The sequence below is a fragment of the Cryptococcus depauperatus genome, chromosome 1 (genome assembly GCF_001720195.1).
Source record: "Cryptococcus depauperatus CBS 7841 chromosome 1, complete sequence".
Lineage (NCBI taxonomy): Eukaryota > Fungi > Basidiomycota > Tremellomycetes > Tremellales > Cryptococcaceae > Cryptococcus > Cryptococcus depauperatus.
The window spans coordinates 782,614-806,484 of NC_089468.1; the positions used below are offsets into that span (position 1 = coordinate 782,614).

At 44.0% G+C, this 23,871-nt stretch overlaps 9 protein-coding genes across 9 annotated transcripts; 5 read left to right on the forward strand and 4 right to left on the reverse strand.

The window, feature by feature from the left end:
* Positions 1 to 729: 729 nt before the first annotated feature.
* L203_100312 (26S protease regulatory subunit 6A-B) lies at positions 730 to 2,333 on the reverse strand (the record flags this gene model as incomplete). Its single annotated transcript, XM_066209771.1, has 5 exons — positions 730 to 741; positions 795 to 1,494; positions 1,544 to 1,857; positions 1,915 to 2,094; positions 2,142 to 2,333. 5 exons carry the CDS (start codon positions 2,331 to 2,333, stop codon positions 730 to 732), a joined length of 1,398 nt encoding a protein of 465 aa, XP_066065868.1.
* A 177-nt stretch (positions 2,334 to 2,510) lies between these two features.
* L203_100313 (uncharacterized protein) lies at positions 2,511 to 4,186 on the forward strand (the record flags this gene model as incomplete). The annotated part of the gene is made up of 6 exons (XM_066209772.1): positions 2,511 to 2,600; positions 2,645 to 2,700; positions 2,752 to 2,816; positions 2,882 to 2,943; positions 3,005 to 3,371; positions 3,438 to 4,186. The coding sequence occupies 6 exons, from the start codon at positions 2,511 to 2,513 to the stop codon at positions 4,184 to 4,186; spliced, it is 1,389 nt and encodes a 462-aa protein (XP_066065869.1).
* Positions 4,187 to 4,579: 393 nt separating this feature from the next.
* On the reverse strand, positions 4,580 to 5,276 carry L203_100314 (uncharacterized protein; the record flags this gene model as incomplete). The annotated part of the gene is made up of 3 exons (XM_066209773.1): positions 4,580 to 4,835; positions 4,890 to 5,056; positions 5,112 to 5,276. The coding sequence occupies 3 exons, from the start codon at positions 5,274 to 5,276 to the stop codon at positions 4,580 to 4,582; spliced, it is 588 nt and encodes a 195-aa protein (XP_066065870.1).
* A 180-nt stretch (positions 5,277 to 5,456) lies between these two features.
* On the forward strand, positions 5,457 to 8,143 carry L203_100315 (uncharacterized protein; the record flags this gene model as incomplete). Its single annotated transcript, XM_066209774.1, has 9 exons — positions 5,457 to 5,684; positions 5,730 to 5,735; positions 5,782 to 6,091; positions 6,142 to 6,380; positions 6,434 to 6,645; positions 6,702 to 6,975; positions 7,028 to 7,727; positions 7,775 to 7,920; positions 7,973 to 8,143. 9 exons carry the CDS (start codon positions 5,457 to 5,459, stop codon positions 8,141 to 8,143), a joined length of 2,286 nt encoding a protein of 761 aa, XP_066065871.1.
* Positions 8,144 to 8,479: 336 nt separating this feature from the next.
* On the reverse strand, positions 8,480 to 10,496 carry L203_100316 (uncharacterized protein; the record flags this gene model as incomplete). Its single annotated transcript, XM_066209775.1, has 11 exons — positions 8,480 to 8,897; positions 9,017 to 9,124; positions 9,197 to 9,282; positions 9,333 to 9,410; positions 9,483 to 9,636; positions 9,689 to 9,805; positions 9,874 to 9,963; positions 10,023 to 10,045; positions 10,098 to 10,104; positions 10,151 to 10,268; positions 10,325 to 10,496. The coding sequence occupies 11 exons, from the start codon at positions 10,494 to 10,496 to the stop codon at positions 8,480 to 8,482; spliced, it is 1,371 nt and encodes a 456-aa protein (XP_066065872.1).
* A 358-nt stretch (positions 10,497 to 10,854) lies between these two features.
* On the forward strand, positions 10,855 to 12,497 carry L203_100317 (uncharacterized protein; the record flags this gene model as incomplete). The annotated part of the gene is made up of 8 exons (XM_066209776.1): positions 10,855 to 11,118; positions 11,171 to 11,302; positions 11,354 to 11,437; positions 11,485 to 11,564; positions 11,615 to 11,755; positions 11,808 to 11,993; positions 12,041 to 12,212; positions 12,267 to 12,497. The coding sequence occupies 8 exons, from the start codon at positions 10,855 to 10,857 to the stop codon at positions 12,495 to 12,497; spliced, it is 1,290 nt and encodes a 429-aa protein (XP_066065873.1).
* A 353-nt stretch (positions 12,498 to 12,850) lies between these two features.
* Positions 12,851 to 18,743, forward strand: L203_100318 (uncharacterized protein; the record flags this gene model as incomplete). The annotated part of the gene is made up of 9 exons (XM_066209777.1): positions 12,851 to 12,956; positions 13,156 to 13,218; positions 13,283 to 13,381; positions 13,434 to 14,474; positions 14,522 to 14,683; positions 14,730 to 16,873; positions 16,928 to 17,139; positions 17,190 to 18,365; positions 18,416 to 18,743. The coding sequence occupies 9 exons, from the start codon at positions 12,851 to 12,853 to the stop codon at positions 18,741 to 18,743; spliced, it is 5,331 nt and encodes a 1,776-aa protein (XP_066065874.1).
* Positions 18,744 to 18,932: 189 nt separating this feature from the next.
* L203_100319 (threonine synthase) lies at positions 18,933 to 21,035 on the forward strand (the record flags this gene model as incomplete). The annotated part of the gene is made up of 5 exons (XM_066209778.1): positions 18,933 to 18,998; positions 19,045 to 19,076; positions 19,124 to 19,501; positions 19,810 to 20,605; positions 20,661 to 21,035. The coding sequence occupies 5 exons, from the start codon at positions 18,933 to 18,935 to the stop codon at positions 21,033 to 21,035; spliced, it is 1,647 nt and encodes a 548-aa protein (XP_066065875.1).
* Positions 21,036 to 22,087: 1,052 nt separating this feature from the next.
* Positions 22,088 to 23,415, reverse strand: L203_100320 (uncharacterized protein; the record flags this gene model as incomplete). Its single annotated transcript, XM_066209779.1, has 2 exons — positions 22,088 to 22,447; positions 22,504 to 23,415. 2 exons carry the CDS (start codon positions 23,413 to 23,415, stop codon positions 22,088 to 22,090), a joined length of 1,272 nt encoding a protein of 423 aa, XP_066065876.1.
* Positions 23,416 to 23,871: the final 456 nt, after the last annotated feature.

Genomic DNA, 23,871 nt, shown 5'->3' on the forward strand with positions numbered 1-23,871 from the left:
TGTATGCCAAGTTTTGTACTGCAGCCTATGTCCGAAATTCATCGTACTAGCTCTCTCTTGTATTGTTTGAGATCCCTAGTCATGGCCACAAGAGACACGATTGGTCTTGAAAAGTAAATGATGTCTTCAAGAGTCGTAATCCGCCAAAGAGTTCAAAGGATTATCACATGATGGAACGCAGAACATGGACACTTACCACATTATTGACGTCAAGATACTGACACGATAAATAAAAATAATTAATCAGCAGTCACTCGTAGATTTCTCTGATTTGACAAGGAGCTTATAGATGACAGGATACTGACCATAGATGTCTGAACCACATACCTAATGCCTGTGGTTATCAAGATGAAGCCGTGGGCATATAGAAGAGGGTTGTGATCTTATGAGCGTAGCATTTCGTAGTATGTCGGGTCAGTAATCAGTCATAATAGGGTTGATGTATGAAGGCCGCCCTTTCCCTATGGATGTGACCCAGAGAAAGATAAAAAGCCTCTTCTTCCAGAGTTGATCACAAGTGGTCAAAATGGGCCTACAGGTAAGGTCCATATAATGGGGCGAAACAACCGAATACGGAGCTCTGTTTTGGTAGCTGTCCCATGGAATCATAGACAGAATTTCTGTGTCAAAAACAAAGTTTCAAGTTGCAACACTCGGTTCAATCTGTACATCTACGCATGTAAACATCCTATATCCATCAGTCAAATCCAATCCGACCATCCCTCGTGATTATGCAAAGTACTATAGTTTCCCATTTTAGCAAGTCACCAAGATTGGGGCAGACAGCGACTCACATGGTGCTCTTTTGCTTTTCTTGCTTGTACTTCCAAGATACCTCCGTGGAAATGCTCATGCGTCAATTGTGTAGCGTTCTGCCTCAGTGCTAACATTCCCGCTTCCACACAAACAGCCTTAAGCTGCGCTCCATTCATGTCCTCTGTACTTCTTGCCAACTCTTCAAAATTGACTCCAGTGTGGTTGAGTTTACGTGAGTGGATTTGAAGAATGTGTTCTCGAGCAGACTCGTTGGGCAATGGAAACTCAATTTTACGGTCTAAACGACCAGAACGGAGGAGAGCCGGGTCGAGAATGTCGATTCGGTTAGTAGCGGCAATGACCTTGATTCGAGAATCGCTTGAAAACCCATCCAACTGATTCAGCAACTCCAACATGGTTCTTTGTACTTCTCTATCACCACTTTTGTCACTGTCAAATCTCTTTGTGCCAACCGCGTCCAGCTCATCAATAAATATAATGGCGGGGGCTTTTTGCTTTGCCAACTCAAAAGCGTCACGAACAAGCTTGGCGCCGTCACCAAGATACATTTGAACCAATGCTGGACCAGCAAGTTTGAGGTAGCATGCATTGGTTTGAGCTGCACATGCTCGAGCAAGGAGGGTTTTGCCAGTACCAGGAGGGCCATACATCAGGCATCCCTTTGGCGGGGTGATCCCAAGAGCTTTGAATTTATCAGCTTGTTGCATTGGCAACACACTACGCAGAGGCTAATTAGTCATTGATAATAGACCGGAAAACTACTGACATGGCCTCCACAAGTTCTTCAATTTGCTTGTCCAGCCCGCCAATATCGGTATAGGTCTCTGTCGGTCTCTCATCAACCTCCATGGCCTTAACTCTTGCATCATACTCTGCGGGCAGCTTATCCAATATCAAGTACGAATCTTTGTTAACGCCGATCAAGTCTCCAGGCGTGAGCTCATTGTGCGGAACAAGGCCAATGATGGGAAGAAATACTGTTTGACGGGTCGATGTTTTGATAACGGCACATTTAGATTTCTTAGCGTTTTGTTCATTGTGCGTGGCACCTTCTTGCTCTTCTGAATCCACGTCCAAAATCTTCCAAAAAGCAGTTTGTGTTAGTGATCAATCGAATGCGTAGAATGAGGCACGCACCTCTACCACTTTAGAGACAAGGTATGGTAAGACCTTGTTTTGCTTGATTTTAGTGACATTATCTCCAATCTTCTCGCTCATTTGCTCCCTCTCATGTGATAGACGTAACTGCTCTTGACGCATCATCTTTATTTCGTTGTCAACCATGCGTGTTTGCATCTTGATCTCGGCAATGTCGCTCTAACACAAAGGTCAACTATACTTCACTCGATAGCAGTAGGGCCCACATTGAGAACGCTCTCTGGTACACCGTCAAATGTGTCCTCTTGGAGTTCTGGCTCTGGTTCTATGGGCTGGGCGTCGTTTCTTTGTTGCGTGGTGTTTTCAGTTCCCAAAACGCTGTCCGATTCTTGTGGTTTATTATCGTCGTTAGCTGAAGAGCCATTGGGAGGAGGCGGGTCCTGAGTTGGTGTTGACATTGCGTTGATGCTTGTTATCTACAAAGTAATAAGAAATAAAGTCAAGTTGAAAGGTGCAATTCGTCAGCGCGAATAAGCAGAGAAATTGATACCGTCGATATCAAAACTTGTGACGTCGTCGCTTTTTTATGACATCTTTTTACATTCCTTGTCAACTTTATATACAATACAAATAAAATGAACATATTTTCAACAAGGAATGCATACTATCTACGCATATCACCTTATCGAACTGTTCCTCTCTTTTTGTATCTTGACGAGAGACATGTGAGTGTGGCTTGTATCGTGTCTTATTGCTAAACACATTCCAGGTAGATTGGATGCAAGATCGAATACTCCAAATCGTCATTGCAAGCCTTCAGTCAAAGTAAGAGGCCGAATTTGCACGTATAGCTCATGAACCAATATGCGTTGCCAGGTTGTCTGACTTGTTGCTTAATGCAAGAAACGAAAAGAACTACAAAGTTCACGTTGAACGAGGTGGTAAGTTGTTATCGCTCTATCTCTCAAAAGGGCTTGGAAGATTAATGCTAGATATTGCCGGCTAGAGGGATATCAGTTCTGTTATTTTCTTAGATCAACTACAAGAACCGAAGTAATTCTTCTCAAAGTATGCCCCCTTCTCTGGATGCAATACAAATTTATTGACTGTGAGGACACCAACTTTTTAGAGAAAGACAATCAATCTACGACCTTGTTCACCTACAATAATGGCCATGCCGGAAGCTCAACCTTCTAATCGGCCCAAACGCAAAGCAAATTCCTCGACTACACCAAACGCCAAAACTTTTCGACGGCCCGGATCTTCTCGATCCCGATCAAGATCGATGCGCCCCGACTATATTGAACAGCTCGACAAGAACGAGGTAGGCGAAAAGCTTGTTGAAACAAGTCCTCCTAGGGAGGGCTTAAAAGATGTAGAAGTTAAAGCTGAGCTTGATACTGATCTTGATCTGGAAATGACGGATGAAAAAGATGAGTTCAGAGGACAAGGCAACATCAAAGATTGGAAGCCTGATATAGACGTTTCCTATCAAGGTTTGTGCCGATTATAAAGATAATCGTTTGCAAAAAAAATTAAAGGTAGTATCTGAATATCTTCAGGTTTCCCTACATCATCAATTCAGCTCGTACTTATCATTGAACCCTATCCGCCTCTTCCGTCCAAGCAATGGGCTCCTCCCATGTCACGTCTTTCCTCGCGCTCCACGTCAGTATCCAACAATCGAGCCCGGAGCTCGGCCACGACCAGAGATAGGTCTGGCAGGGGCGCAGATGAAAGATATAGCAACGTAGAGCCCAGTGCAACACCTCTGGGATTCGGCACAGGTCTAAGTGAGGAACGTACGATGAGAAGAGAGACAAATGTAGCCAACATGCGAAACGCCTCTCGCGCCCCATCTGCTTACCCAAACTCTCGATTCGGAGGATCGGTTGTCCCGTTTGCCCGTGAAGACAGTTCTACACCCATTCCGAATGACAGTATTGAGGGAAGACGGCGGATGTCTCAAACCCCCTTGTTTATGCCTAGAGATACGCCGTTTGATGAGGATGAGGAAGATGAAGAAGCGCATATTGATTACCTCTCTGCGCTCTCTTTGGGTTGGCCCAACTTACCTGGCACGACTCATCCTGCAGGTAGTCAACCCAGACACCGCCAGCGGAGCGACAGCGTGATACTTGAGGAAGAGGAGGAAGACATGCCGGAGAGTATTGTTGGTATGAGCGAGAGATTGATGAGAAATAGTGAGATTGAAAAAGGGGTAGTAAGAGTTCAAGGTGGCTGGGAAGAAAGAGGAGAAGGGGAGGACAGTGCAGTAATGGGCAACGAAGAATCGGGACGGAACTGGTGATTAGTTCTTGAGTTTGTATACATGATTTGCAGTGCATAATCATCACATTCCAATATATACAATCCTTTTTTCACTCATCATTGTCACTATGTCTTCCACAAAGAGTATTCCCATAACGTCGTGTGGCTTTTTATATTATTTGTTGGCGAATTAGAAAAGAGTTATGAACAGAAATGAAAAGAGAAAGATGATACAGTGTTGTATAACGGATAACGTTCGTTATGCAAGGAGTAAAGTGGCAAAAATTAAAGAATAGTTACAAGGAATAAGAATAATGGCAGGATAAGGAAAGGGGAAAAAATGAACAGGCTGTCGTCCTACTCAATATTCAATGACAAATGCGACCGAAAAGGTGGCATCTAACAGTGTTTCCCTAGGCTTTGTCCCACGTTTCTACATGTCCTTCCCATACATCTTCTTCATCCATGCCTCTGCTTCCTTGTAGTCGGCCTTGCACCTTATCAACAAATCCTCAATTCGTTTGATTGCTTCTGTAGAACTAATAGCTTCTCCAGTCTTTTCATCCTGCAGAGTACCGCAATGCTGCATCTCTTCGCAAGAAGTTTGGACCTTGATAATCCCCAAAGCAGCGGATGAGCCTTTGAGAAAATGGCCTAGTGAAGACAATTTCTGGAGATCTTTGCGCTCACTGAGTAGTGCGCGAGGTCAGAGACCAAGCTTGAAAGAAGGAAAGAAAACGTACAGAGCAACTTCCATGTCCTTGAATGTAGCTGCGGCCTGTTCAAAATACTCTAAAACGATCCTCTCTGAGAATGAATGCTTTTCCTCATTATCGTCTTCAGCACCATCTTCTTCGTCCATGTCCATGATTTGCTGAAAAGTAACCATATCGATGATATCGTCTTTGACCTGTCCAATTTACAAGTTAGCAAATCTCTGTCTGCATTGGCTCAACACGACGAACCTGCTTATCTCCTTCTTTTAGGTCAACTCCAGGTTTGTTTTCTGTCGTGTGTGCTGAGTGTAGGTGATCATTACTTTGATTTCCAACTCCATCTTTCTCAACAGTGGGCTCTGCCTTGGGGAGATCGCTAACTGGTGACTGCTTCACAGGAGAATGGACGGACATGTCGTGGTGGTCGGATGGGAGGTGGAAAGACAAAAGCAACAGAATGTGACGAAAATATAATTGTTGAAGAGTGGAGAGTGGCTCGACAATTGAAGAAAGGAAAAGGTACTCAACATGACGGATGGTTTAGGCGTGTAAAAAGTGGTGCATGGTATGGCACGCCTATTTATGACCCAAGGCATGCCTAGGAAAGAGCCCGGGAATATTCCAAATGAGTTTAATTTGTCCTCCCATTTTTCCAGTGGAGGCAGTTGGAATGTTCTCCAAGATTCGGTGTGGATTCTTGCGAGTTCCTTCCATGTCGACCCAAAAGATATATTAAGCATTTTCATTCTTTCTTTTTTCCTTTTTAACTTGAATCTAAAATCAATTTTATTTTTATTTTTCCCACAATTCCTCTCATATAATGTAAGTAATCATGGTCCTGAATCGTGCAAGTATTAATAATAGTAGCACGATGTCTGGCAACACCGAAACCTTTGGCTTCCAGGCTGAAATTTCTCAGCTTCTTGATCTCATCATTAACACATTCTACTCCAACAAGGAAATTTTCCTTCGAGAAATTATTTCCAACTCTTCCGACGCCCTTGACAAAATCCGTTATGCTGCACTTACCGACCCTTCTCAACTCGACTCTGAGAAGGACCTCTACATTAGAATCATCCCCAACAAAGAAGAGGGTACCCTTACCATCAGGGATACTGGTATTGGTATGACCAAGGCCGATCTTGTTAACAATCTTGGTACAATTGCTAAGTCTGGTACAAAGGCCTTTATGGAGGCTTTGAGCTCTGGTGCCGACATTTCCATGATTGGTATGTAGTCTTCATTTCCTCATTGTGAATACCCTTAACATTTGCTTTAGGTCAATTTGGTGTCGGCTTCTATTCCTCTTACCTTGTTGCCGAGAAAGTTCAGGTTACCACCAAGCACAACGATGACGAGCAGTATATCTGGGAGTCTGCTGCTGGTGGTACCTTTACCATCACTGAGGACACCACTGGTCCTCGACTTGGCCGTGGTACATCCATGAAACTCTTCATCAAGGAAGACTTGAAAGAGTATCTTGAAGAGAAGAGGATCCGAGAGATTGTCAAGAAGCACGTAAGTCAATCTACTAGTATTAGTAAAAACACGGCTCTAATTACGATGCTCAGTCCGAGTTCATCTCTTACCCTATTCAGCTTGTTGTCACTAAAGAGACTGAAAAGGAGGTCGATGATGAAGATGAGGAGATCAAGGAGGGTGATTCCAAGATTGAGGAAGTCGAAGACGAAGATGCCTCTAAGAAGACCAAGAAGACCAAGAAGATCAAGGAAACCACCACAGAGAATGAGGAACTCAACAAGCAAAAGCCTATCTGGACTAGGTCAGTCGAGATACAAAAAACAATCAAGCTGCGGAACCGAAACTGACTAATTGCAGGAATCCTCAGGACGTTACTCAGGAAGAATATTCTTCTTTCTACAAGTCCATTTCCAACGACTGGGAAGACCATCTTGCTGTGAAGCACTTCTCTGTTGAGGGACAGCTTGAGTTCAAGGCTATGCTTTTCATTCCAAAGAGAGCTCCCTTTGACTTGTTTGAAACCAAGAAGAAGAGGCACAACATTAAACTTTACGTCCGAAGAGTCTTCATTTCTGATGACAACGAGGACTTAATGCCTGAGTACTTGAACTTTGTTGTCGGTGTTGTTGACGTAAGTGGTTCATTTTTGTTGCTGAGTGTTTGCGGCTTATGCTCTTCTTCAGTCTGAGGACCTTCCATTGAATATCTCTCGAGAGACCTTACAACAGAACAAGATCCTCAAAGTTATTAAGAAGAACCTTGTCAAGAAAGCTCTTGACCTTATCTCCGAGGTTGCTGAAGACAAGGAAAACTTTGACAAGTTCTACACTGCTTTCTCTAAAAACCTCAAGCTCGGTATCCATGAAGATTCAGCCAACCGATCCAAGATTGCCGAATTCCTCCGATTCCATTCCACCAAGTCTGTTGACGAAATGACTTCTTTCAAGGACTACATTACTCGAATGCCCGAGGTTCAAAAATCCATTTACTACCTTACTGGCGAATCACTTGAGGCTGTCAAGGACTCTCCATTCCTTGAGGTCCTCAAAAAGAAGGGCTTTGAAGTTCTTTTGCTCGTTGACCCTATTGATGAATATGCTGTCACCCAGCTTAAAGAGTTTGATGGCAAGAAGCTTGTCTGTGTATCTAAAGAAGGTCTTGAGCTCGAAGAGACCACTGAGGAGAAGGAGGCAAGAGAAAAGGAGGCTACTGAGTTTGAAGGTCTCTGTTCTGCCATCAAGGAGAACCTTGGCGACAAAGTAGAGAAGGTTGTTGTTTCTAACCGTATCACCGACTCTCCTTGTGTTCTTGTTACTGGCCAATTCGGTTGGTCATCCAACATGGAAAGGATCATGAAGGCCCAGGCTTTGCGAGACTCTTCCAGTGCGTCTTTTTATTGTTTGTGAGGCGTTGCTAACACAACCTTATAGTGTCTTCGTACATGGCCTCTAAGAAGACCATGGAGCTTAACCCCACGCACCCCATTATCAAGGAGCTTAAAGGAAGAGTCGCTGAGGACAAGTCTGACAAGACCGTTCGCGATCTAACTTACCTCTTGTTTGAGACCGCCCTCCTGGTCAGTTTTTGTTTGCTTTAACAGTCATTGCTTAGTGCTAACTTTTGGATAGACTTCTGGCTTTACACTCTCAAACCCTCAAGACTTTGCCCAACGAATCAACAGAATGATTGCCCTTGGTCTTTCTATTGACTCTGAACCTGAGCCTGTTGAGGCTGCCAAGGCAGAGGACGCACCTGCCCTTGAAGAGGCTGGAGCCGGCTCCATGGAGGAGGTTGATTAGATTCAGAGTCAACAGGAAGAAAGTTAGATGGTTGATTCTGTCCTGCATAGGATGAAAAGAAGTGTAGATTCCACTTTTCAACGAGAATAGTTGCTTCTTTTTTTTCGATTTAATACATTGAATTTGTTTCGTTATTTCTCCTTTTTGGCATCGGTCAATGCATGTGTTTTAGGTTTCTATAAAAAGATGTCGTATCTATTGATGCAGATAATGTTGCTATTTTGCTTTGCATGAATTTACATCATAGGCGTACTGTTTGTTCTAATGATATGCCTGTCCACTTGTAATTTGCCAGACGAGATTATTCTACCAAATATAATCTGCATCCTTTCATCTTTAACGAAATAATTTTCCTAAAGAACTAGAACGAAGAGAGCCTTTTCTCCCTTGATTTGATGGCGGAGGAGGTCCCAAGGACGATGGAGGTAATGAGGTATGGGATGACGGCGTCGAAGAACTAGGAGAAGCAGATGATGCGAACTTTTTAAACAGTTTGTCTGAAAACTCGGAATTATTTGTTCCCAGTAATCCAAGTCCAGAGGTAGGTATAAAGGCTGAGGATGAGTTGCCACTTTTGCTTTCACGTCTACCAACATCGCCCTTGCCATTGACGCTTGTGGAGAAAGGGGATGTCGTTGACCCTGATCGCTGAACGGGGTCAAGGTCAGACAACACTATGGATGAGAGGTAGATAGATATGTTATTTGGAGGCGTCCATTTGCGAGCACTGTTTGATGTAGAAGAGGAAGATGGCCTTGATAGATTTTGCGTCCACGCAGTCGAATTGTGTTTTTGGAGCAAGTACAAATGTAAGTGGAAAGAACACGTCAGAGGGGCAAGAGAAGGTAATGGGAAGACGAGTGAAAGGCCTACTGTGGATCGTCCAAATTAATAACCTGCGGTCCAGGTTTTCTTATCGGAGGTGACTTCTCTTCAACGATATATTGATGAAGATCTGATAAGCCCTCCCTATGGCGGAAACTTTCGTACATATCTTTCAGCTCATTTAAAGCAGTTAAGGTATCACGAGGGTGCTACCAAGAAAAGACTTACCGTTTAACGCCCAATGACACTTCTAACGCCCGTTGATGGGCTTCTGGCGACCTCGTGCGGATGACGATGAAGATTATAGATGGGTCCTATAAATGAGATTAGCACAAGTCTAGGAATGGGTTTAGGTAGTGCTTGCTTCAAGTAAGCCCAAAGCTCGCGCAATATGATCATCTACACTAGTATATTTGCCCACCAAAATTTCATTTGGGTTTTCCTTTCATTAAAACCATCAGCATATTTCTTGACTTGAAAAAAGAGCGTCATATCAGCGCCCTATCATGCCCACAGGCTCAAAATCTTCTTCGCTAATTACCCTCTCTGGTTCTGCAGGTTTGATTGGTATATCTTTTAAGGGAGATGTTGATGAAGGTCCCGTCTTGGTTTCCGAGGTAGCAGGTACAAGTCCTCTTTCTTCTCCAACGTCAAAGAGACACATCAGACTCAGCAATATCAGCCTTGAGGCGACACAATGGAATTGAATATCAAGAGTACCTTGCCACCAACAATGTTTCAAGCCCTCGAAGATCTTTGATCTCATTGGGAAAGCGTTCAACATTGTAATGTAAGATTTGCAATTTAGCTGGCTCTTTCTTGTCTGCTTCTCTTGCTCTACGCATGACAGTAATTGTTTAGCGCTCCTGCTTGTGTCACTTTAAAACTTTTATAAAACGACATACAAGCAAATCTCAACTGGAGGATCAGGCTTACGATCAATACTGCATATATAATCTTTGCCGTATATCTCTCGTTTCCATCTATATTTGTTTCTGTAGCATTTCAGCAGCTGTAGTTCAATTCAACGGGACAAACCAAGTCATAAACCTACTCTTCAAAAACAAACGACCATTCCTTGTTATGTCAGCAACAATCCATCGGGTCTGACACAAAATGCCAGACCCACAAAGTTTCTACCGCCAGTAAGTACTTCATCGTACTCGGATTTATTTGTCCTACATTTTTCCAGTGAAATCAAACGGCACATTCTCATCTGGTCCATGTAACTGTAATCGTCTCTTCTTTGCCTTTTCTGTTGTATAACCATAAGACGCGAGCCTCGCACCTGTAAGCACATCTGATTCTTAATAAGTAACTATGCCGTAGTCTGTGTCTACACAAGACATCAATCACCAAATATTGCAGCAGAGTACCCTTCTTCCTCTTTCGTTTCCTTGACACGGGCGTATCTAGGTGGCTCATCTCCACGTGCTGGGCCGTAAGACTCGATAAGTTCTACGACTGACGAGCGCGCAGCTGAAGGCTTCAAAGTAAGTGTATAGCAAGACTTGTCTCGGAGAGCCATGCTTGACAAGATGACAGGAGAAAGGTAAATCTCAAGATGTGAAACGAGAGCACAGCTACTATAATGTAGTTTAAAAATATTTGCGGGGCCCCAAAAATGCTATGGTTTCAAATCCGGCCAAAAAATCTCTTTCCAGTTTTTTTGCTGATTTTCTATATGAATTTGGGCCGGTAAATATTACCTCCCTCCACCCTCATCTTGTGCTGAGATGGAATTCAGCTTCTCAATGTGATTAGACTTTTCTTTTCATTCTATATATATCAAAAGAGCTAGAAAGCTGCTCTTGCTGATAGCTTGTTTCGCTCATACACATAGCTTTGATAAGCAACTCACTCTCCGCTCCTAGGAGATACCAGATATGCCCGCTGACTCCATCATTCCAGACATCCCGGGAGAACTTTTGACTGACCCCAACATCCAACACCATCTTTCCTCTCGTGTCGCCTCTCTGTGTGGGCTTTCGTCAAACAAATTTCCTGGCTCTCAACCAGTGTCGTTTACTACAGCATCTCTTGATTTGCTGGAAAGAGAAGACTTTTGGGTGTGTGAGAAGAGCGATGGTGTACGAGTGCTGGTTTTTATTGTGATGAACAACATGACCAATCAACAGGAAGTCTGGTTGGTAGGCAAATCACAGATGTTTTGCGGTTGTAGAGGACTGATGAAACCTGTAGATCGATCGAAAAGAGAGGTACTTTAATGTGACGGGGCTGTACTTTACACATTGGGAACACAAAAACGTACCTCTCAAAGAAACTTTGATAGATGGCGAACTTGTGCTTGACATTGACCCTAGAACAGGCCATGTATGTTGCTAGTGGGCCTCATGAGCTATCACGGAATTAACTATCTAATAGCAAACATTACGGTATTATGCTTTTGACTGCATGGTCTTGAATGAAGAAAACATTATGGAGAAACCTTTGGACAAGAGATATGCCGTGAGTCTGTTATTTTGAGCCTGGTCATCGGTTGACACTGTATTAAGCGTCTTCGTAATTGGGTTGTAACGCCATTGGAGGCATCTTTGAAAGCTCATCCTGAAATGAGGCAACATCTGCCGTTTGAGTATGTGACATTCAATTGTAGTTATCTATCAAATTAACTGATAAGAATAGGGTCGTCGCAAAGAGAGAAGAGTTATCGTATCACCTTCGTTTCGTCATGAAAGAACATATTCCCTCCCTCCAACACGGACACGATGGATTGATTTTTACCTGCGTTCAAACACCTTATATCCCTGGTACAGATGAAAATATGTAGGGTGTCTCTGCTTTCACTTGATAGACAGCTGTACTTACCACATTGTAGCCTCAAATGGAAACCTCCTTCAGAGAACACTATTGACTTCAAACTTGAATTGCGTTTTCCTCCTCTACTAAATGCGGATGAGCCAGATTATCATGCCAAGCCCGAGTTTCTACTCTGCGCCTGGCAGGGAAGAGATGATTATGAATTCTTTGATTTCATGTATATGAGCGATGAAGAGTGGCAAAAGTAAGTTGTTTCCTTACTTTCAGATGTTGTTCTCAAATAGGTGTAAGAGTGAAAGAAACTGGCGAGCAATTGGACGATCGGATAGTGGAAGTCTTTTGGGACAGTCGGGTTCAAATCTGGAGGATGCTTCGAATGAGAAACGATAAGCCCCACGGGAACCACAGGTCTATTGTGGATAAGATTCTGCATAGCATCAGCGACGGAGTGGAGATTGAAGAGGTCAGTCATCTTGTATTCGATAACAAATTGATGTTTTACTAATTATGCCTCAAGATCTACGCTCGCGCAGATAATTTCAAAGCTGCATGGAAAGCTCGTGCCCGTCAACGCGCTCATCCACCTTCTAACGTTCAGCGACAGGTATCTCAACAATATACCACGGGAGGACATCAAGAGTATTCGAGGAATTATAGTGGGCCAGCCCCTGGAGGTGGCCATGGAGACGGGTACGCACATGGTGGGCCTGGAGGGGGGATAGCAGTTGTTTCGGGTCTCAAAAGGTAGTCGGTCTGGCTCAAAAACGGGTAGGCAATGCATGCGCTCTCTCCAGTCTATATGCCTTCAATACTTTCGTTTGTTCCTTATAGAGGAAGAAACAAAAGAAAAAGTAAATTCGTTCCTATAGTTAATGATGGTGATCTGCCACTTTGGTATTTGCCGACGAACGCCGGCTGTCTGTAAGCATGAAGTAACTTCTGTAACGAAGAGAAATGGATAATTTTGGCTACTCACTTAAAATCGCGGCGACATTCAAGTTTTCTTGTCTCTCTACCATATCTACATTCTTTGGACCCATAAAAACGTTGTAGGCACTTCAAATATTGCTCGCTCAAGTAAAGCAGCGGCAATAAGCCATCATGTTTGGCAATTCCTCAACTTGGGGTCAGACTAATCAAAATCAGCAACAACAAGGAGGGGGACTATTTGGCAGCGGCGGCGGTTTTGGGCAGCAAAACTCAGGAGGTGAGTATCTTATTTGATTGAGTTGATTGAACAAAGATTGGGCTATGACGAGCTTTATGAGAGCTTTGGGTGGACTGGCAGAATAGCTATCATTTGACAACCATCAAGAATTGGATAGCATCCATAGAGAACTTTGTTTCAATATTGAGCAGGAATCAAAAACACATCCAGTACTATGAGCTGATCTCTTCATAAAAAGGTTTTGGTCAATCAGTTGCAAATTCTGGTAGCGTTTTTGGAGGTGGTGGTACATCCACTAGTGGTGGGTTTGGTTGGTCTCTATGTTGCAGTAGTAGGAAGACTGTATTACTGACCTTGAACTATAGGGACATTTGGCTCAAGCAATCAGCAGTCGAATACTGCCTTTGGTGCCCGACCAACTTTTGGAGTCTCTGGTTCTACTTTTGGACAGTCAAATACCACTTGTGCGTGTGAATTTCAACAGAATTGCAGTTGCGAAGCTCAGCTTATCTGCAGCGGGAACCGGTGGTTTATTCGGAAATAACAATACAAGTTCTGGTGGCTTTGGCTCAAATTCTAACACAAGCGGAGGTCTCTTTGGCGCCAAACCTGCGTCTGGGGGGTTTGGCTCTGGAGCAACATCAAGCCTATTTGGAGCAAAGCCTGCCACAGGGTTTGGCGTCTCTAGTGGAGATCAAGGCAATCTTAAGGGTCCCAATGAGCTGCAAACGTATCAACCAAATGTTGCGCCTCCTCCACCTCCAACAACGGGTACCGCCAACCCTGCTTACTATCCTACTTGGCAAGCCGATCCATCCACTACTAGTCTGGGTAAAGAAGGCCCTCCGCATCTTTTCCACACCATCTCTGCCATGTCGCCTTACCAGGGGGCTAGTTGGGAAGAGTTGAGAGCTATGGACTATCAGCAAAACAGAAAGGAGGCAACCACACAGAATCAAAACGCCTTTGGGACTGCCTCAGGAGGATTTGGTCAGCCCGTGACTTCTGGCTTCGGACAGCAGCCCGTTACAAATGGATTCGGTGCAAAGCCCGTTACTACTAATGCTTTCGGATCTTCTGCTCCTTCGACAGGATTTGGGTCTACAAATACTGGCGGTACCAGCTTTGGGACTACGACCAACACAGGTGGCGGCGTATTTGGTCAATCTCAACCTCAGCAACCTTCTGGTGGTGGCCTTTTTGGCCAGACCAATACCAACACTGGAGGTGGCCTCTTCGGGTCCCAAGCACAACAGAACAACACTGGCAGCAGTCTTTTTGGCAATACTAATTCTAACTCTTTTGGAGGTGCTCAGAACAGTCAGCAGCAGGGGACCGCCGGATTCGGAGCATTTGGTCAGAATAAACCAGCATTTGGTTCGACAGGAACTACCACTGGCTTCGGCGCAAATTCAGGCAGTACCAATATCTTTAGTCAAACTGGAACTGGCTCAGCAGGATTCGGTGGTTTTGGTCAAAGTCAGAATCAACAGCAACAGCAACAACAACAGCAACCTGCCACTGGTGGTGGTCTCTTTGGCAGTGGGGGTAATCTTGGTAAGCTATTCCTGCTCAAGTCGAGACACAGACTGACTTGTACAAAGCATCTAACAATAACCAGCAACAAAATTCTGGTGGCAGCATCTTTGGTCAAACCAATCAACAGCAGCAACCTGCGGCGACAAACTCGTTCGGAGCACCTAAGACTGGCGGCCTCTTCAGTAGTGTGTCTACGCCTGCTTCAACCGGAACCACCGGCTTTGGCGGTGTGTACGCTTTATTATCGCAAGGAAAGCTGACTAACATATTTAGCTTTTGGACAGAATAACCAACAATCTGGCGCCACAGGTGGTATTTTTGGAACCGGTGCCAACAATACTGGTACTTCAGCGGGTCTTTTTGGCCAGACCCAGCCCCAACAGAATACACAGCAACAAGCCGTTGGTGGTAGTCTCTTTGGTAGCACTCCTGCTGCCTCCTCCGCTGCAAGTGGAGGCCTATTTGGTACGAAGCCTGCTACAGCTGCACCAAGTACTGGCTTATTTGGACAGACACAGCCTAGTCAGCAGCCTGCACAAGCAAACTATAATTTATTTGGTAGTACGAGTAATAATACACTTGGCTCGAACACATCACAGGGCCAGCAAAGTACTGGTTTGTTTGGCGCCAAGCCAGCAGGCGGTGGTTTGTTCGGCAGCATTGGTGCCACAGGGACCGGTACAGGCCTCTTCGGCCAGCAATCTCAACAGCAACAGAATCAACAGCCTCAAAGCTCTAATGGAGTTGGGTTGTTTGGTACTTTGGGACAATCCCAACAAGGATCGACTGGTTTGTTCAGCAGCACTGCTACACAACCGACACAACCAGGCGCATTTGGAGGAAATAGTTTTTCTGGCGGCATAAATCAACCAATCACTCAACAGCCCCAGCAACTGCAACCGGTCCTACAAGCATCGATAAATCAAAACCCATACGGTAACAACCCATTGTTTGCTTACAACGGCCAGAAACTTGATACTAGCTTATTCTCTAAAAAGCCTGCTGTCCCTCCTCTCACCGTTTCCTCATATCGTCTAAGCCCCTCGACAAACAAATCCAAGATGAACAGACTTCGCGGGTTCACTTCTTCTCTGAGTGCCTCACAGAGTCCTGTACGGTCTGGAAGTCCTCTATCCGTCGGTTCCCCCAATAGGTCTAGCTTGTTAAATTCTCCCGTTGCCCCAGACAGGTACAAGGGCTTGAGTGAATCTGCTCTCTCACCTAATGCCTTCGTACCTCGCCCTAACATTAAGAAATTGAATGTTACACCCAGACTTGGTAGCTCTATAGGTGGTGGCGGCGATGGAATGGAATTTCTATTAGGAAGATCGGCTTTAAAGAATTCTACGGATACTGTCGACAGCACATCTCGAAGCATTCCTGATACATCCGTTAGGACCAATTCATTCGACAACAATATATCTCGACATGATACCCTCCATTCGCCTGTCAATCGCGAGAGTATTGTTGCTATCTCTGAGCAACCTCTCAAGAAGGGCGATTATTGGTGTAGGCCTAAGCTGGAAAAACTCAAGGCGATGTCTAAACAGGAGCTTACTGAGCTGCGAGGTTTCACTGCCGGCCGCCGGGGTTACGGAGAAGTGTCCTTCCTTGAGCCTGTAGATCTCACTCGAGCTCCAATTGATGATCTACTCGGTGCGATAATTGTCGTGGACCAATCAGAATTATCTGTCTATCCTGACGACTACTCTGATAAGCCCCCCATGGGTAAAGGGCTGAATGTTCCTGCTAGGATCATGCTTGAGAATGTGTTTACCACTGACAAAGCGACTAAAGAATGGGTGATAGACCCCAAAGATCCTAGATTTCAGAAATTTGTAAAACGAGTCAAAGCTATCCCAAACACTGAATTCATCAGTTATACCGATGATGGCGTTTGGACTTTCCGTGTTGAACACTTCACAACTTATGGTATTGCCGAAAGCGATGAAGAGGAAAGCTTTGATGAAACGGATATGGTTGTACAGGAAGAAGGTGTTGAGAACGATCATTGGAGATTATCATCCGCGACAGACGATAACGAAAAATATGCTGTACTGGCCCCTACTAAACCTATCTATAATTACAATGCCGAGCATGATTCTGGTCTTGAAGAGGACGAGTTTACTGAGAGCTCTCTAATAGAAGATGATGTTAAAATCGGCAATGACGAGAGTATTGCTCGGATAGATGTACCTCTGTCGCCTGAGTGGACTACTTCAGTAGGAAATCGGCTAGGGCCGGATGGGATGAAGAACATCATGGAAATGCGGAATTCGTTCTTTGGTTCAACCGCAACAATAAAGAAACCTTCGAAAGAACTGGCTGCAAATAGAAGAAGGGGGACTGAACGATATGAGTCGTTTTTTGAACGCGCCGAAGAGGAATTAGAGAAGTTTGATGAGCGGGCAATCAAGGTGAGTGTTGACATTTGGCTTACTTGGGTCTGTCGGTTTGTTGATATTCTTTAGCGGACCTCTTTCGGCGAAACCCAAACAAGCCTGCCTAAGCTTCGAAAGCCAAGAAAATATGTCAAAGTAACTTTAGATAATAGTGTATCACATAGGAATGAGGGGTTATTGGCAGATGCCGGTATGGCTCTCGGAAGATCCTTTAGATGCTCGTGGGGGCCAAACGGGGAGCTGATTCATTTTGGGAAAATTTGTTCACCTAGAGAGGTCATGTAAGTATGGCTCAATCTCAAAAAGGATTATTTCTTATGACGTAATGTAGTGAGACAACGTCGAGCGCGGCAATTTACATTGAAAAAGTACAGATGCTTGCATCTAACCCTAAAGTAGAGGATCTCAAGGCGTGCCGATTACTCAGACTTCACCTAGATTCAACTTATATTGAGCAAATCGACGGTGTTCCTGTCGCTACCTTGAAACCAGAAATCAGGTTTTGTGATTTTGTAGCTCGCTTCGATGCTGGAGATCGCTCTCATGAAGTTAATGTGTTTCGCTTGGGCAGTGCTCTCTTTGACGAACTAGACTTGCATCTGCCGAGGAACTCATCGGAGGAACTTTCTCAAAAGATAATGTCTATTCGACGGAAACTTGCCGTTTCGCGTTGGCTCGAAGACGCTGTTGCTCCAGCGGTGGACTCGGACCTCATCGCTAACGCTGAGAACAAACCTGGCAAGATATTTGCCCTTTTGAGTGGACATCAAGTTAAACGAGCCGTTGAAAGTGCTTTGGAAGGTGGAGATATGAGGCTAGCGACTTTAATCTCACAGGCAGGAGGACAAGAACTTTTAAAAAATGAACTTCTCAAACAACTCGAGGAATGGGAGACTCATGAAGTTAATGCTTTCATTGCTTTGGGTTACCGAAGAATATATGCCCTTTTAGCCGGTATCACCGATATCTCCCCAGGGGATCCTTTTCATGGATCTAGTGGTTGTCCTGATGTCCTCATTGCTGAGGGTTTAGATTGGAAGCGAGCATTTGGGCTACATATGTGGTATGGCCTCTCCTTCAATTGTACAATTCGAGATGTGGTTAATTTCTACAATCTCTCTTTGTCCTCCTCTCACCCGCCGTCCGAGCCTCTTCCTCCTTATCTAGAAAGTCCCAGTGACGTTTCACGATTATGGCATTCATCTACTGAATCAATAGATATTGTCTACCAACTTCTATGTCTTTACTCTGATGATACAATTTCACTAGATCAAGTCCTTCGTTCTCAAGATACTTCCCCTAGTCCTTTTGATGTCCGACTAGCATGGCATCTTTATATGCTTCTATCGAGGGCGTTGAAGCGGCGGGACTTTGAAGACAGAGACGAGGAGACTGGCAACAGTGCTAGCGCAGACAGGTTGACGCAAGGGTATGCTGCCCAGTTAATACAGATTGGAGAGTGGAAATGGGCTGCATTCGTGCTGTTGCACCTTGAGAATGCTAATGGGTAAGTCGGCCTATACTCATAGTGTCGTAATACTAATTTCAACCAACTAGGCGCGAGAAGGCTCTTAGAGCGCTATTATATCATCATCCCGACTTGACGTCCGAGGACCAAGCTTTTCTCACTGACAAGCTTCAGATTCCATCCGAGTGGATTTACGCCTCACAAGCAAGCTTACTCTGCTTTTCGGACGACGCTTGGGAAGAGTACCACGTTCTCATCAAAGCCAAGCTTTACGACCGCGCATACAGCGTACTTGTAGACAAGTTGGCTCCAGAGGCTATCATTAGAAACGACCGACATTTGCTGGAAAGAATGTGCTCAAAAGTGAAGGGGAAGACAACAAATAGGGTGACATTTCCGTCTATGCCCGTTACGTAACGTCCATTTATCCAGATATATTGTAATTACGTAATGCTATTCAATCGGTACTGACTCACGATCATTTCTTGTTTCGGTGCACTTGTTGAAAAATCCTGTTACTGTTTTTATTTTGTTTATATTTTTAATAATATTTTTTATTTTTTGCGAAACAAAAGAAGTAAAAACGGAAAAAGCGTGAAAAACAAAATGGTTCAACCTGAGATGAAATACTTTTCTACAAGAGGAGGAAAAGAAGAACTGTCTTTTGAAGATGCAAGTGGAAAATGTGTCGGTATGAGTGGAGCTGACCACAACACAGGCTGTCTTGACTGGTCTCGCTCCTAATGGAGGGTATGCTTGTGATGTAAGAGGCTGTGATTTTGCTGATGTATGTACAGCCTCTATATTCCCACTTACATCCCTGAACTTCCTGTTAATTGGGAAACCAACTGGGCTAACCTATCTTTCCCCGAACTGTCTCATGCCATCCTCTCCCTTTTCATCCCTACGTCCGTTATTCCTTCTGAAGACCTTGCTTCCATCATAAATGCTGCCTACGGCTCCTTCCGTTCTCCTCTTACCACTCCTATCAAGCAGGTTGGAGACAAAGAATATGTTTTAGAGCTTTGGCATGGTCCTACTTGGGCTTTCAAGGATGTCGCTCTCCAACTCTTGGGTGAATTATTTCAGTATTTCTTGGAGCGGAAAAACAAGGGAAGGACAGAGGGCAAGGAGGAATTGACTGTTGTTGGAGCTACAAGTGGTGATACGGGAAGGTAGGTTACTTGGTTGATATGTGTAACCTTTTGCTTCTGTGGGTGCTAGGTCATAGTAGACAAAGGCAAGAGAGTTTCAGTCAAGGCGAGATGTGTGAGCGGTCTAAACAGCTGTCTTAAGGTGTTGTCCATATGGAACACTTGTAGAAACGGCAGTCCCTCGGGGCGTGGGTTCGAATCCCACTCTCGTCAATTTAATTTTTTTTTTAGTTTTCAAATCTAATCCTTACTCGCAATGTTTTCGCTTTTCTCCTTTGAATTATAATGGCGGAATTTGAAGGGTAACGAAACTGACCGAAACGTTATAGCGCTGCTATTTACGGTCTTCGCTCTAAAGCTTCTATTACCATCTTCATTCTCTACCCAGATGGCCGTGTCTCCCCTATTCAGGAGGCCCAAATGGCTACCGTTGCTGACGAAAACGTTTATTGCGTCGCTGTACAAGACTGTGATTTCGACTACTGCCAAGGCATCGTCAAGACCCTTTTCTCTGATGCTAGCTTCAATGCTGCTCACCGCCTTGGTGCCATCAACTCTATTAACTGGGCTCGCATTCTTGCTCAAATAGTCTACTACTTCTCTGCTTATTTCCAACTTCCCGAAGATATCAGGAAAGAAGGAAAGCTTCAATTTGTTGTTCCTACTGGCAATTTTGGTGATATTCTTGCTGGATGGTTTGCCAAAAAATTAGGTTTGCCTATGCAGCAGCTTGTAGTAGCCACCAACGAAAACGATATTCTCGAGAGATTTTTCAAGACTGGTCGATATGAGAGAGATGATGTTGTCGATCAGCAGAACAAAATTGCCGAGACTGCCGTTGTCAATGGTTCCAGCGATGGACAGCAAGCTGTCAGTGCTGTCAAGGCCACTCATTCTCCTGCAATGGACATTCTTCTTTCCTCCAATTTTGAGAGACTACTATACTATCTCGCTCTTGAAACTGGAGATTCTGAAGGTACCGACGAAGAGAAGCGAGCCAAGGCGCAGGAAACTTTGAATGAATGGATGGTCACTCTAAAGAGGGATGGAAGGGTTAATCTTGGAGAACAAGTCAGGAAAGCAGCTGCCAATGATTTTTGGGCCGAGAGGGTATCTGACGACCAGGTACAACTTGACTTCTCTCCATTCTGTAAACGAACCAACTAACCTATTGTCTCAGACCTTGGAACAAATCCGAAAATACTACAATCTGGACAGGTATGGACCTTATGTGGTAGACCCTCATACCGCTGTTGGCCTTACCGCTCAGGAACGTTCTGCTAACAAAGCTCCTCTGGACACTACATGGGTGACTCTTTCCACTGCTCACCCTGCAAAGTTTTTAGATGCTGTGGAACTTGCTCTTTCGCCATCTCATTACCCTCAATTTGACTTTCGACGAGATGTTCTGCCTGACGAGTTAAAGAAACTGGAGGGTTTGGAAAAAAGAGTATATAGGGTTAGGGGCGAACAAGGCGTGCGAGAATTGATTGAGAAGGTAAAGGCTAAAAGCAAAGAAAAGGTGAACACAGAGAAAGGTAGTGGATCTATTTGAAATATTCAAAATCAAGTGCAGTGGCATAGAGAGATGTATATCATTTATAGTTGAATCCTCTGTAGCCATTTGATCTTCGCATCAACAAGTTTTCTTGCCTCAACATGTATGTATATTTTGAAGTTGCAGGGTAATTGCTAAGGACACATCAAAATCTATGATGAATTTTGCTGGCTTTTGTCATGTGATGCACTGTAATGACCCAGCATATATAGGAAAAACAGACAAAAGACTCGGCTACTCTCACTGTTGCTTGATAATAATATACTAAAGCTTTAGTATTGTTATGGAGATAAGTTCAAAAGAGAGTAGGATAAAAGGTATCTTAGCAAGAAGTTGAGATTATCATTACTTGGCAATCCAATTAAACAAAATATTGATTAAATTCGACATATTCCAGCTATAGTATCGTTGAGAATATCTTTCAGTCAGGGCGAGATGTGTGAGCGGTCTAAACAGCTGTCTTAAGGTGTTGTCCATATGGAACACTTGTAGAAACGGCAGTCCCTCGGGGCGTGGGTTCGAATCCCACTCTCGTCAATTCTTTTAGTTACATTTTTTGAATTTTTTTTGTGGTTTTTTTTTGGGTAATTTAATACCAATAATTGCCTCAATTTTAAGTTTATTCTACAGAAATATCGCATCTACAGCTTTTCTATCCGATATCTTGATACTTTTACACAAACAAGTGATTGATTCCCGGGGGAATGATGTGAATGGCGTGAGCTTGTTAGCTTTATACCATATGCCCAAAGAGTAATTCATACAACATCCGCAGTAAAAGATACAATGTTTATACCATAACCAGACTTGAAAGGGACTTGACTTATCTCTTACCTGGGAAGAATTATCAATAACCTTTTTCCCATACGTTTCGACGGCCGTTACTCTCCGTCTCTTGTTTCTCTTCTCCCCTCATACCTTTACGCTCTAGGTGATTTGCATTTTGAGAGATGATGCATCTCTTCGGTTATTAGAAAGATCCCAGAGCAACAGACGCTTTTGAGACAGGGGCAGGGGACCGCTACCATATTCTCTTCAACTGTCATTTGTTAAGAGTCTGTTCCCTCGTTGGGGCTAGGTTGACGAGATTTTTCAAGGGAAGCATTTGATTGACAAGGGTGATTCGCATCAGGCGACACATCTACTGCTGACTTTTCTGTCGGGACGGGGAAATTGCCGCCAGTATCGGGCGATAGTGGATGTTTGGTAATGGAAGAAGGTTGTGCTTGTTCTTTAAAACTATGATGTAACGACCGTTTGGTGGTATCGAAAGAGGGATCCACAGTTCCAGTGGACTCGTTCCGCAATTTGCTGTCCTGTGGATGAGCGGGTAGATGAGAATGATGGAATGATATCTTGGGTGTTCCAAGATCGTGATATGATCGAAGGCTTTGTGAAAGGGAATCGAGCTAAAGTAAAATAATCAATATATGAGCATTTTTACGCAATGAAAAGTCTTATACACCTTTTGCATAATTTCGTCCACTCCCTTCTCCCTCCTCTCCAACTTTTGCTCAAGGTCCTTATTGTCTGTGTCCTTTCCATACTCTTTCTTCCAATCATTCACTTGTTCGTATGTGTCATTGACACCGCGCAAGCCTTCGAGATTCAGATGCATTTTTCCGATTTCCTCTTGCCCTTTCAGCACAGCACCTAATAAGTTCCTTAGTGTTTTGCTCATGCTGTCTCCTTCCTTGGACAGCTCGGCGTTGAAGATTTCAAATATTGGCTGATGGTGTTCTTCCTTGGTTGCTGTTTCCCTTTTCGTATGCGATGGTAATGTAGACGGTAGCGTGGACCTATGCAGAGTAGGCTTGCCAGTCTCTGACATGCTATCTAAGACGTCGATAGGATCAAAGAATCTTGATACATAACGATCGTGAATCCCTGCGGGCGGGACATTAAGCTTGTCTTTCGCGGCCGATTGTCCACCAGGCCTTGACAATATGTCAATTGTGGATCTAGAAATGTTATTCGGAAGTGGCAAGAAGGACTCCATGAATCGAGAATCCCCGTCACTTGGCTGGTCATTGATAGCTTGATAACTAGTGGCATATTCATGGGCTCCATCTTGTTGTGACTCTTTGAACTGTTGTGATTCAGCAAAGTCCTTGGCCGTCACCATAGGCTCCGTGGATGATGACGGCGTTGGTTTAGAAGGCGAGTTTGGACGTTTGACAGCGCCCGATGGATGCGCCTGATTACTAGGACGTATCCCATCATGAGACTTGATATCAGGGTGACGTGATGACAGTGTAGACGCAGATATAGGGGAATCCTGTATTGTAGCAGAGAATAACGGGAATGAAGTGTAGGGGAGGGGTGCTGGTTGAAGAGAAGGCGGCTTCCTTTTGGCAGATGAATTATAATCAAACATGATTATATTCTGTCTTGATTTATAAATGATTACAAGTAAACACAAACGCAAAGAAAGAGTTTTTTTTTCAAAGTCTTTTTGTTCCAGAAAAAGCAAACTAATATTAGTTTATATCATAAAATTTATTATTTATTCCGTAAATTGTAGGCACAGGGATGCGTCACTGAGTTGTGGATGCTAAGTACTATGTAAAAATAGGATATATATATTGTTAAAGTTCTTGATACTGCAAAACTAGCACTGGTCATGCATTGAAATGAAGTATCTAAAGAAATCATATCTAATCATTCAACCTTTATCTATCATCCTCAAAGCCCATATTCCCGCGGGATTTCTAAGAGTGGCAAGTGAAGTGCTTGCACTTACATAAATAACCTTTATTAACATCTCGTATGTAGGCTTGAGTGCCTCACTGTAATTACAAGTTTTATTACTTAAGGTTCTCGTAGAAACGCT